Source organism: Zonotrichia leucophrys, chromosome 1A, assembly GCF_028769735.1.
Source record: "Zonotrichia leucophrys gambelii isolate GWCS_2022_RI chromosome 1A, RI_Zleu_2.0, whole genome shotgun sequence".
Lineage (NCBI taxonomy): Eukaryota > Metazoa > Chordata > Aves > Passeriformes > Passerellidae > Zonotrichia > Zonotrichia leucophrys.
In genome coordinates this window covers 51927578-51940283 of record NC_088170.1, presented here as the reverse complement: position 1 = coordinate 51940283, position 12706 = coordinate 51927578, and the positions used below count along the sequence as shown (strand labels likewise).

General features: G+C 37.5%; 1 protein-coding gene across 5 annotated transcripts in view; it reads left to right on the top strand.

The window, feature by feature from the left end:
* GRM8 (glutamate metabotropic receptor 8) overlaps nucleotides 1–12706 on the top strand; it is a 314502-nt gene that overhangs the window by 53465 nt on the left and 248331 nt on the right. For all 5 annotated transcript variants that reach the window (XM_064702748.1, XM_064702745.1, XM_064702749.1 and 2 more), the window contains one exon: nucleotides 11186–11402. In XM_064702748.1, coding sequence (XP_064558818.1) covers nucleotides 11186–11402 — 217 coding nt within the window. The remainder of the gene's footprint in view (nucleotides 1–11185; nucleotides 11403–12706) is intronic.

Below are 12706 nucleotides of genomic sequence, written 5' to 3'. Positions count from 1 at the left end.
TGATAACAGTAAACTGATTTGTAGTTAAATTGCAATGAATAAAAATAGGGAAAAGGAGAATTTGCAGAAATTGTGAAATGCTCATCCAATATAGGCTTTTTTCCTACATGAAATGCTGCTTTTGCTGACTTTGCTCTCTGACTGCATTGAGACTATGTCCACAAAAATATCTATTGTGGGGAAGGAAGCCTTACTCAGTAGATGAGAGTGAGGAGTGACCCTGTCCAGCTGTATTTTACAGAAGACTTTGCCTTTTCTACTGAGTGTCTCTGAATATGAGCTACCAAAGGAGAGAAGCAGAGCTCAAACCAAGTATCCTAAATCCCTCTTTAGGAAACAACTACTGTCTGTTTTTCCTTCTGACTTCAATCAAGTTTTGGTTGAAGAAGAGAGAAGTGAGAAGAGGTAGGGAGAATAGGTGTAAAGGAAAAGGGGTATCTGGGAAGAAGGTGTTCGTGTAGAGAAAAGAGAGTTCCTGAAGGGAGCAGGAGGGATCTAGTGGCTCTTGAAATGTCTGGGGAAAAAAAGTAAGAATGAGATATAAGGAAAAAGGAGAAAGTGTTAGGAATATGTGACTTGACTACATATAGACATGAATTCAATAAAAATAACACTATTAAAAATATTTCCTCCGTATTCCAATTATCTCCTTTAAATAGAGAATATACTGCTGTACAGGTAAGAAACTTCTGCAAGGTTTCTGTTTCTTCAAGTGATCTTATTCCCCTTAGGCTGTGCTTTTCTTAAAGCTCATCTTGTTCAATTTGAGTCAGTAACAATATCAGCTTAGAAATAAAATTTGGGTAGCCTCCTCAGTGAGGGAGTATAAACCACTAATTACTCTAAAAGAAAGGAAAGAAAAATGGTCCATCATATCAAATATGTGTGTGCATATGTATATTATACATACATAAAGTACTTTATATAAAAATATAATAATTTCTTGTGAGTTCCTGACTTTTATGGCAATCATTACTTTTTGGAAACTTATGGCTGCTGACAGGGTCAAAACGTGGTGGATAAGTTCAAACTTCAAAGGTATCTCATAGCTCTGACCATGGGAACAGCCTCCTTGTGTCGTGATCTCTTCTTGTGTGTTGAGTATTGTTTGTAAGGCTGTACCTATTCTATCAGAATGGCAAAATTTATGAAATACAGGTATTTGTCGAATTTGATCGTTTTGCTAATCTTAGCACTGTTAGGCTTCTTTGGTGCTAGGCTTCTTTGGCTGTGGAGCAGTCTACAGATGCCCATGTTCATCATCAAGACCCCAAAGTCTGTCTGCAGGATACCTCAGTGGAGACTGTGGGCACTAAGTCCCTGTTTGTGCTTGGACATGCAGGTTTCAATATAGCTTTTTGATGGGGGCAGAGGACAAGGCATGTTTTTGTACTTTGTACAATGTACTTCTGAGCCTGAATTACAAGGCTTCTTTTTCCTAGTCTAAGATTGGATAGTTATTATTTTGAACAATCCCCAGATGGTGGATAATTTAGTTACATTTGCTTTTCTGTGTTGCAAGCCTGGGATTTTCAAAGGGGACAAGTAATATTACCCCTTGACAGTCAGGTTGTATTTTGGAAGAGTTAAGGCTGACACTGTTAGGCACAAGGAAAGAGAACACTTGGTTATTCCTTCTATCTGAATAATTTTTATCACATAATTAAAGTAATCAGTATTTTTGCTTTGTTGCCCTCCCCCTCCACCTCATTTTCCTTCATAAATGTTTTTGCTCTTCAACTTTTCTACTGGTAGCAACTGGACTTAGCATTTCACTGTGTTAATACACGAAAAATCGAACTTCTTGGAAATCATATGGCACTGGCCAATGTTTTATAACTTTTAAGGTCAAAAACTCAAGGTAAAGTTGTTTATCAGCCAAGTCTGATTGTTCTAAGAATGAAAGAAAGTTCATCTGAAGCAAACAAAACAGGAATACTTTTAATTTCCCTTCTTCTAAGTCTGTAGTATATGGATTTAAGATGGTGCTTTATAATCCTATATGAATTGTGTGTGCTGCGAAAGGAATCCATAGCTATGGATTTTCTCAGTGGGGATTTTCTTAATGCATTCTGATAGGTGGTATCCAAGCCTTTAGCCTGGAACAGAGAGGTTACTGGAAGGCTGGGTTTTCTGAGCCATAGCTGAAGTGCCGGCAGTGTACTGTGGAACATCTGAAGGCACCCACTAGAGCACTGCACCTATCTGTCTGGCCAGCTGAGCCCTGTTTACATCGCTTCATGTTGTCCACTACAGTGGAGAGAGCTGTCAGGAATACAAAATTTACTTTTTCTCCTCATGATATATTTTGATTGCTTGTATCTCATGATGTTAAGGTGGCAGCATGGGTGGCAAAAGGGAGCTCTGCTGCTCAGGCAGTGGTGTAAGCTGGGGTGGCTTTGCAGCAGTAAAAGTGAATGCAAAGATCAGAGCTGTTCATTTGGCAGAGCTTCCCATCTTGCATCCTGGCAAGAGCACTCTCCCCTTCACTCTCCCTTCCCAACCTTCATTAAGGTTGGAAAAGACCTCCATCATTCAGTCCAACCTTTGATCACCACCCTGTCAACCAGAGTACAGCACTAAGTGCCATGTTTTTCTGTCTTGAACTCCCCAGGAATGGGGACTCCACCACCTCCCTGGGCAGTCTGTTCCTATGCTTTTCCCTTCCTTCCTGTGTCTCGTACTTCCTTCCATAGTGATGGTCTCTGTAATCAGAAAAATTTCCATGAACGAGTGCATGTCCCCATGGGCAAGCCTCTGAAATTGCTTGCTGTGCTCTCTATGGTACAAATTATCAAATAAATGTAAAGGAAACCTCATTTTGGCTGAGGGATACTCTGACCTACTAGCTAAATTTGTTATTGCTGAATGATAATAAAAAGTTGGCTTTCCTAGTTCAGATGAAAAGGAATGCACATTTTCTGTATATTTTTCTCAAACTCATCAAAAGAGATTAGAGTTCCAGACACTGACATGACAAGCTCTAATGAGGAAAGTAGAGCTAGAAAACCTGAAATATCAGAGTTCACACTGTGCTCAGCAGAGTCTGACACAAGTCTAATGTATTGATACACATAATTAAGTGTGGGTTTCCCTGACAAGTAGAAAGGGAATTTTAATAGTTTAAGAAGTCCCTAAAGCTATCTGACCATCCTTGGCTTTCTGTTTGATCTGATGATTGGAGAACAGAGGGTTCTGTAAAGGAAGAGCTACCAGCAATTCCCAAGCTCAAGATCCCCTCCATTTCCCCCTCCTCGTGATTTGATCTCAGTATGAATATTTCTCATTTGATCTGCTGCTTCTTCAGTTTATCATTCAGTGCCTGGACCTCAGCTGGGCTTAAAATATTTAGAAAGAGTCTGCCTAAAGATGGTGGATAATTGAATGTGCAACTGCTTGGCTCAGTTGGTTTTCAGAGAGGAAAACCCCAGGATTTAGCATGATGTGGAAATACTGATATTGAACTCCCACACTGAGAAAATTTCATTGTTAACATTTATCAATAGTCTCCCTTGCATAGAATATTGATGACAATTCAAGCTGTCCCCTTAGATGGATTCTCATCCTTCTGGAGTTACACAGTGTTGTGCAGTATGACAAGATGTACTTCAGCTGTAAAAATGTTCCTAATGCATAAATATTCTTTTAATGTTTTGCCCTAAAGTGCACCCCATACTTCCTGTAGTGATGAATATATTTTTTAGATGTTGCATCTGTTGTGGGATTTGAGATTGGGATATAATATCATCATTATTTTCTATAGTATCCCTTGTGTATAATTAAAAGTAATGACTTATAATGAGTCCCTGACCTACTTCAACCCACTGGAATGAACCTAATTGAATTCAAACACTTTTTATTAGGTACTTTTTATTATATACATTCTTCTTTTGTCACATCCTGTTCTACCAGGGCAGAAAGGCAGGTTATAAACTGAAATACTCTTGCTGGAGCATGTCTTGTTAGACTTTGTGAAAGATACTTTCTGGCAGGTGGTGATGCAATGGAGCTTTAATAGTTTTTCAGCCCATTATCTGACACTGTACAATTACATGTATTAACCAAAAAAAAATTACTAGGGTAATTCAGTTTATTCAGACTGCTGTAGTTGCTAGCCATTTGACCACCAGCAATATCCTCAGAAATAAGTATGATAGGTAATTACTCTGTTTGTAGTGGAGAGGAAAAAAAGAGAAAATCAGTAATGAAAGAGGATTTGGATGTTTGATTTTACACCCATATTTCCACTGGGCTAGAGATTGCATCTGTGTCTGCAATTTTTCACATACCAGACCAGGTTATGATGTTTGCAGAAATAATTTTGTTGGCAACAAATGGAGCTGCGTTGATCCTCATTTATGTGCTTTCATGAAAATATCAGTGCTGATCATTGAAATTATATTCTGTTCAGGAATATGTCTTCAGAAGGTAACTGGTGGCAGAAGTAAACTCTGTGAAAGACAAATAGAAAGAAAAAAGCCCAATAATCTACCTGTTTCAGCTCAGAAGCATTTAGGTATGATAGATCCCTTTTCTTTCTGTAGTTGGGGCAAAAAATAGCAATATTGCATTTTATCACAAAACCCCATATCTTTGCACACAAGCCTGTACAAATATATGTGTAGCTTCCAAAACATTTGAAGTCGTGTATCCATTGCCTCCTCATCATTAGGTGTATGAATTGCAAGCACCCTTGACAGGAGCTGCTATGATGTTTACTGCAAATAGAATGACTTGGAATAATTCAAATGGGTTTAAAAAAGTCCTGCCTACCAAGTGAAATCAGCTAATGACAGCTTTCTGATTATAATTTTCTTCTTTCTGTTTCCAAAGCTTTTCAAATTCTACTAAACCTTTTTGAAAGAAATGCATTTAAAATCCTATTCATCTGGGTGAAAAACATAATTGCGTTTTCTTGCCTTTGCTCAAGTTAGTATCCACATAATTTTTTTTGGGGTGAGGTATAAATCAGTGGTAATTCCTGAACAACATGCATCGCTTGACACATGATAAATATTGTCATTGAGGGTCCTTAACATCCAAGGAAAATGTAGTCATCTAAATAAATATAGATTAGAATTGCCCAAGTTTATAAATATAAATGAATACATGAATTTGTCTACTGGGAAAGTATATTGTTGTAGATCACTCCTCCTCACAGTAAAATCCATGGAACGAGGCTGATCAAAAAAACTTCATGTGTTGAAACTTTTCCATAACATCAGCTCTAGCACAGCTGATTTGTAGCTGGTGGAGTTGTCAAGGTGTCAGCCTGCTGTGGGCATTGAAGGGGCCATCTCACATCTCCAAAGGCATTACTGAGTCTTGTGTTGGGTCTCACAGGGTAACTTAATATTGGTTTATTCTGAAATGAATGAAATGAGGTATCTAGTGGTGGCATGGGTGAGCTCTCCAGTGTTTGTCACAGAGGGATGTGTGGGGGGGATAGAATGTAAGAGAATAGTGCAGAGGGCAGTCTCACCCCTGAGGAGTTGCAGCTGTTCCAATCACCAGAGATTAGGAACAGGCCTGCCCTTAATAGGCCACAGCTGTGTCCAGTAAGAAGACGAATGCTACAAAAGAGTGTGTTAGCTGGGTGAGGAGAGAGATGGAATTTGTTGGTTGTGCTGTGAAGAAGGAGTCAGTGCTGTGAGGAGATGCCCATGAGAAATCACTGAGGTGTTATGGGAACTTTGGCAATTAGAAGGCAACAGGGAAGGATGAATCCATCATAGGAGGAAGTTGAACTTGAGGTGTCTTGATAATGACGTCTAGCCAAAGTGAGTGAGATACATGGAAGATGTGGAGCTGTTTGCACTATTGTTCTACAGAGTGTGTAGAACAGTTGAATTAATCTCTCAGGCTCCCTTTATATTAGAGAAATGTTCCAGGGTGCATTTCGCCTTCTCCTATAGTTAATAATAATAAAATACATTTTCAGCATTGTTTGGTACACAGTAGGATGTTATTAAGCTTTATCAAACTCTTTTGAATCTTGAATGTCCTTCCTGAATGACTTTGGCATTACTGTGTTGCAGGCTGATGTTTTTCAGCAGCAAAAGCAAACTAAGATGGTGCTCTGGCTGATGGCAATTTAAAAATGTCGCTAATAGCCTAAGCTTGGTGACCTTGGCTCTCCTCCTGCAACTGTTCAATATCTAGGCCCTGAGGATTCATTTCACTGCTGTGAATTTTTGGACTCAAAAAGAACTCTTTCTTGCTGTACAGAAGAGGGAATAAAAATCTTGAAGAGACAGGGCCATTAATGATTAATGATAGACATTTAAAATTCAAAAAATCATCAAGTTGAAAACATGTTTCCACAGTCAAATTTTATTCTGAGTACTTTAACTCCTTTCCTAGCTGTATTAGTTGGTGGTAAAATGCCAGCTGATACTGAGTAGTCATTAACTTAGAGTTTATTAGCTTCACTTTTTTCAGTTGTAATTACTACTATTTTTAATGTGCTATTGCTAATATTCCTAAAAAAAGCGCTCAGTGATGAGAGAATGGAAAAGAAAAATAAAATGCTAGTTGATCTGTTAAAGTTAGTAATGATAGGACTGAGTGGGTAGTGAAACTGAAGATGTGAGTGATTTAAGCTCATTACTCTTGGTGACTGTACAACATAGCTACTGCTCTGAGTGAAACTGATAATGTCTAATTTTTAAAATTGATAGTGATTCCTTTCTCAAGTCTTTTTCATTATGAGCTTTGCTCATTTCACTGTCTGCTATTTTGTTCCCAAATCATGCTTTCAGCTGGAAGACTGCGTAAAGGAAGATGGCATACGAAATGGCCAGCTGATGCTTTACGTTGTCAAATGTAGCATGCAAATGGATTTGAAAGCTCAGTAAAAGGGTTGTAGTGAACTTTTGCCTTAAACTTGGAGAGCATGTAATTCAAGAGAAAGCATGTTAAATCTGCCTGCTTTGGTGAAGACAGTCTTCTGGAAGGGCACAACTAGGTCTTGTTGTTTCCTCTGTCATCTTCAGTGCAGCTTTTCTGTGTTCTGGGGTTTGGACCCCAACACTGGAACCCCTACACCTCCATCCATAGGGATGTTCCTCTTTGAATAGTCCTGGATTCAGGAGTGTAGTGGGTGGTTTTTGTTTTCAGTGTGTGAGGAGCTGAAAGTAGTTTACTGCTTGGCTGAAATAAATGTACATTTCCATTAGCTGCCTTTGGCACCCCTGAAGCTGTCCACACTTCCTCCATGAGGGAGCACAAGTCTGATTTGTAGTAATTCTCGGTGCTGGTCTTGTGCTGATGTCATTCTTCCTTAACTGCTGCCACAGTCATGCGTGTGGATGGTCACTTGAAAGTACCTGCTTCATCTTCTCTAATCCTCTGGGACAGGGAAACGTTTAGAGAAATCAGCTAGGAGATATAGATGTACAGATAGGTCGCTGAAGAACAGACTCTTCTGGACTGCTGATTTTGGCTTGAATTAATCTTCAAGGATTAGGTGTTCTGCTTAGTTATCAATAATTTTTTTTTGGGGTGTGTGTGTTTGGGTTTAGTTTTGTTTGTTTTTCTCCAAATTGTTTTATTTTTAAGCATGCTGAATAGTTTTTTGATGCTAGTGACTGAAAAATAGGTTGAAATGAAGCCACCACTGACTTGGATTGAAGAACAGAGAGATCATAAGTAGTTTCAGTAGGTATTGGGGTTAAGACCAGTATGAAACTAAAACTGGATATTGTTTTAAAACATCACACTAGTAGCTTTTTTGTTTTCAGCATTAAGGTTGATAGCTTAAGGTGTAAAAATAATAAAAATAGGGCTTCTATGAATTAACTTATAAGATTATTTCAAAGATTTCAAGTCTGTTACCCACTAGAAGTTGAGCTTATCAGCAGCTTATAGGTTAATGTGAGACAGTGGCCAAACCATAGGGCAGGAAAGAATACAAAAATTATATCAATGAACAGTCAAACATGAATGCTTTCAGCAACTGTCAGTGAATGTGACAGATGTTGTGCAAGAACCAATTCAAATGAGGTTATATAATCAATTTTTTTCCCCAAAAGAGAAGGTAATATACCATTATTACTAATATATGCCAATTAAATACAGTGCAGATGTTGCAGGTATTGTATTTAATTTTGAAAAATTAGATAAAGTTTTATTTCTTATTCTAGATTTCTCATTCTTTAAAGGTTTCTTTCAAAATGCAAATTTATGTCTCAAGAGACCAGTGGAACTTAAACTAGGAATTCAGTCTGTATTTAGGGAGTTTAAAAAACACACATTACTGAATTGATAGAGCATAACAGTTCCCTTGCTTAGGCAGCACTATGCTCCATCTTGTAAAATGTACTTGGGGAAATGTAAAATGCTTTATTAAACCTACAGTCCATAACTAGAGTTGTTATATTTTAATGTATATATTTTTCATTCATGGATTATTGAACCACTAAATCCAAAGAATTTGACCTCATGCCAAAAAACGTCTTTGCTAAGTCTTGCTAAGTCTTTTTACTTCCTATGTAACTGGAACATAAACCAAATTCTCAAATTTTAGAGCTATTTTTCAGAGCTCCCCTATATAAAATTGCACATTCAAAAGCAGGCAAGAAAGGAATTTACTGTTTACTTTTGCATAAACTGCTTCCAGAAAAAGAAGTCCATGAAGCATTTCTGGGTGGGAGTTATGCAACTCTGGGGAGAAAATTCTTGACAGGGGTGTTGTTTATAACCATGAGGGACATATACAAAAAGAAATGAGGAAAATAATTATATATTTAATTGCAAGAACTGCTTTTTTTCTCCAAACTTAAGGTTGGTTTGCTATTTAGAGAGTGTCTTTCTCCCTACTTTCATGTGGCATATTGTTCTTTGCTGCTAGTGAAAAGCTGGCAGATGTTATAAAACAGTGGTGAGTTAAGCTTACCAGTGTGCCCAGTGATTTCAGAGTATTGTGTTTGTGCTGTATTTGCTTTTCATTTTCATTGTTATCAGAAATAACTCTAGGGAAGAAGTTGAACTGCAAAGAGCTGAAAAGTAGGAAAGGAACAACTCTCCTCTGCATTTTCCAGGGCTCCAAAAAAGTGATATTTGTAGTACATAAAATATCTCTATTGGTCTGAAACATCTCATTGCTGCAGTTGAACCAACAATTCTCCTACAAACACACATCTAGGGTTTGTTCTTCATCTCATGCCTGAAGAAAAATGAACTGAGAGAGTAAAGGAATGTAAGTCTAGGCTTCAGGATTTTCACTGCCAGAGTATCAGTCTAAATATTTCTTAGTGGCGTTGGTTGTGTTGACATTATTGATGAACTAACCTTCAGCAAAGGAACAATGGCATAATATTTGAGAAATGTAACACCAAGGAGCAAAATGAGTAAAATCACAAAGATTGTCTTTATTGTTTTTACATCTTGTTTTACATTATTTTAGAGAGTAATAGAACAAGGTTGGAAAGGTAATGATATGTGCTGGAAATATGCATAACTGTCTTATTATAGGCCAAAAATGTTTGTTGTGAAGAGATAAAAATGTTTCAAACACTTTCTGAAAGAAAGGGAATTAATTCAAGGCAAATTTTGTAAGAACAATTTATCCTTTAGTTTTGCTTGGTATAGTTTTTCTGTTTAGTAATATTGATTTTCATGAAATACAAGCTCTAACTTTTTCTGTGATCCTCTCTCTCTTTTTCTTTTCTGTACTCTTCAGTTGTTATTATAACAACATTTCAGATTTTGTTCTGAGTTTCCAGAAATTCCATGTGTAGAAACTTTGTTAAAGAAGGATACAGCCAAGATACATAAGAGTTTATTTTGTTAGTTTCTGACTGAGAAATGATTGTGCCAAGCCTTAGGCAATTAACTGTTTATTCAGGCTGTGCAAATATATCTGCACTGTCTATGCAGGTTTGGTTAATGACCAGACTCTGAATTCCTTACATTTGCCCCAGATAAGATTTTTAGTTTGTACTGATGAGGAAGCACTGAACAGGACATACAGCTGCACTGCAACCTTCTACTCTGACATCCAGTGTGACAGAGAGCATTTACCAGAACACCACTTGCCTGGCGCTGCTCAGTTTGGCTCTCAACAAAATCAACTTAGGAACTCCATTCAGATTGCTTTCTTGAGGACTGTTTTATGTTTTGTGACATGACTTAAACACCTCTTATTAATATAGATCACAATGCTATGCAATATTTGGAGTATCTTTTATTTCAAGCTAATGACTGTTTAATCAGTTTTACCATTTATAATAAGAAAATAATCCTCTTTTTAAGTGAGCATAAATGTTAATTAAATTTTCTTGCAACAAAATTATTCTTCAAAATGAGTGAGTATTGCTTACAATGTCTTTTCTGGACACTACTGAACCATCTGTATAAGACAAGAATTGAGAGAAAACCACTCTTTTTTTTTTTTTTTTTTTTTCCCTAAGAGAATAGTAATGTATTTTAAAATGTTTTCCAGTTATTTAGGTTTCTTTCTACTAAGTACGTTGAGATGTTTTCTACAAAATTTACCATCCTTGTAAGCTTTTTCCTTCTGTATATGGATATCATATGTATCTGAATATATATGTATATATATTTCTGTGCATGTATACAAGTATATATATCATATACAATTTTTAGATGTGTTTTTTTATCAGATCAGATAGCTTTTGCTGTTTAATTGCCTTCATATTCTTAAGTCACAATGAGCTATTAATACTGGAAAAGGAAAATCTGTGGCAGAGGAAGCTTGAAAAACAGTTCTAAAATGAGAACACAAATTTTCTTGTACATAAAACAAAGAAATGGAAATCATCCACATTTTACTTGTCAAATTTCAAGAATTGCAGTCATCATAACTGACCTTTTCATTTTCTGTAGTAATGCTACGAGTTCTTCCTTTTTCCTCCCCCCTTATTTTTTTACTTCACTTGTTTCTATTAGGGCCAGAATAAAAAAATTTGTGTTTATATGTCAAGAGTCATGACATCTGGAGTACAGCTGAATGCATTATTTCTTGGTGAGAGTGTTACGCAATAAAGCTTGACTGACATTACACAAAATCTGAGACGCTTTCTGATCAGCTGATTTAATTAAAGCAAGACATTTGGTTCTGCACAATGCCTGTGTATAATCTATTACAAGCCTTTCAAAGGTACAAGGATGTAGTGTAAAATGTTATTAGATTGGCTTGCATGACTTGTCATTCTGTTTGCAGATACCTCAAATCAGCTATGCATCCACAGCTCCCGAGCTGAGCGATAACACCAGGTACGACTTCTTCTCCCGGGTGGTGCCGCCAGACTCGTACCAAGCCCAGGCCATGGTCGACATCGTGACAGCCCTGGGGTGGAACTACGTCTCCACGCTGGCTTCCGAAGGCAACTATGGTGAGAGCGGCGTGGAGGCGTTCACGCAGATCTCCAGAGAGATTGGTGAGTGTGTGCTTACCAGGTTTGGTATTTATAGCTGCTGGGTTCGGGTTAGGAGTCTGCAGCGTGATCAGAACACCCGTGGGTGGCTTACCTGGACTCAAGTGGGTGATTTTTCTTCTTGTGTTTCTGCCAAGGTGGCGATTCTGGCAGCAGTTTAAGAACAGAGGCAAGAAATAAATATCTCTTCAACCTTTTTTGGAAAAGGATAGCTCCTTGATGACTTAGGGGCAAAAAGCAGCCAGATGCTGAACTACAGCCAGATTTGAGGAAATGCAATTTTTGATTCAGCTTAGGAAAATTATGGTTCCGCTTTTTCCATGTTCCAGCACAGATAAACCTAGAGGTTTTAATTTTGATGAATTTTAAAAACACAAAACCCCCTCAATTCTGAAGTAAAAGACATAACCTTGCCATTTTTCCTTCATAATAAAATGTGCTGTACAAATACAGGTGCTTTGAAAAGTATATTTAAGTCCCCTTGATACTTTCAAAATTTTTTTTCACACTTTCATAGTTTTTTTCTGGCCTGAAAAAAAAATAGTTTCTCAGGAACAGTAAGTTTTGGACACCAAGGAATAAGATGATGAGTAGCAGGTGGTTTGAAAGAGGGTGGAGTAGGTCTTTCACCAACTCTACAGGGTTAAATAACAAACAATTTTCCTGCCCTTCCTCAGAAAGCCTGGGTTAATCGACTAGATTTGGCTTATAGGGCATGTACATATAAATTCCAGTTCTTTTGAATCAGCTTGGGTGAGAAAACATGATAATACCTCCCACTTTCACTATCTGCATGTGAATACAGAGAGCATCTCTATCTATAGGAAGGCACATGTGTGTTTCAGGTCTTTATGCTTGAACCATAAAGGTAAGTGATAACTTGCAAGAACCTGGTTGTAGGATGAAACTACAGCCATTTTTGACATTGGGGAACCAGTGTATGCAATATGCTTACTTGTTTGACTGATAAATGTTCTTTTTCCAGCTTCTGATCATTGCTGTCAGCTCCTAGGTGTGTTCATGGAAGAGCCAAAGCTGTCTACTGTACGTTGCTTTGTTCTGGGGTTAGCAAAGGCATGGATAATTCTTTCACAGTTCATACCTAAAAGAAATGGTTCATCTATAGCAAATAGATTGGCTTCTCCAGACACCCACTGAATTCATTGGCTGAAAAACAATTTTTTCTTGAAACCATCTGCAACACAGCTAGTTCTGAGTTCTAAAAGTAAACAAATAAAATACAGGACTTTTTACTGTTTCCCATTTCCAGGAGTATGAGAGAACTTCAGATGAATGCAAGCAAAAAC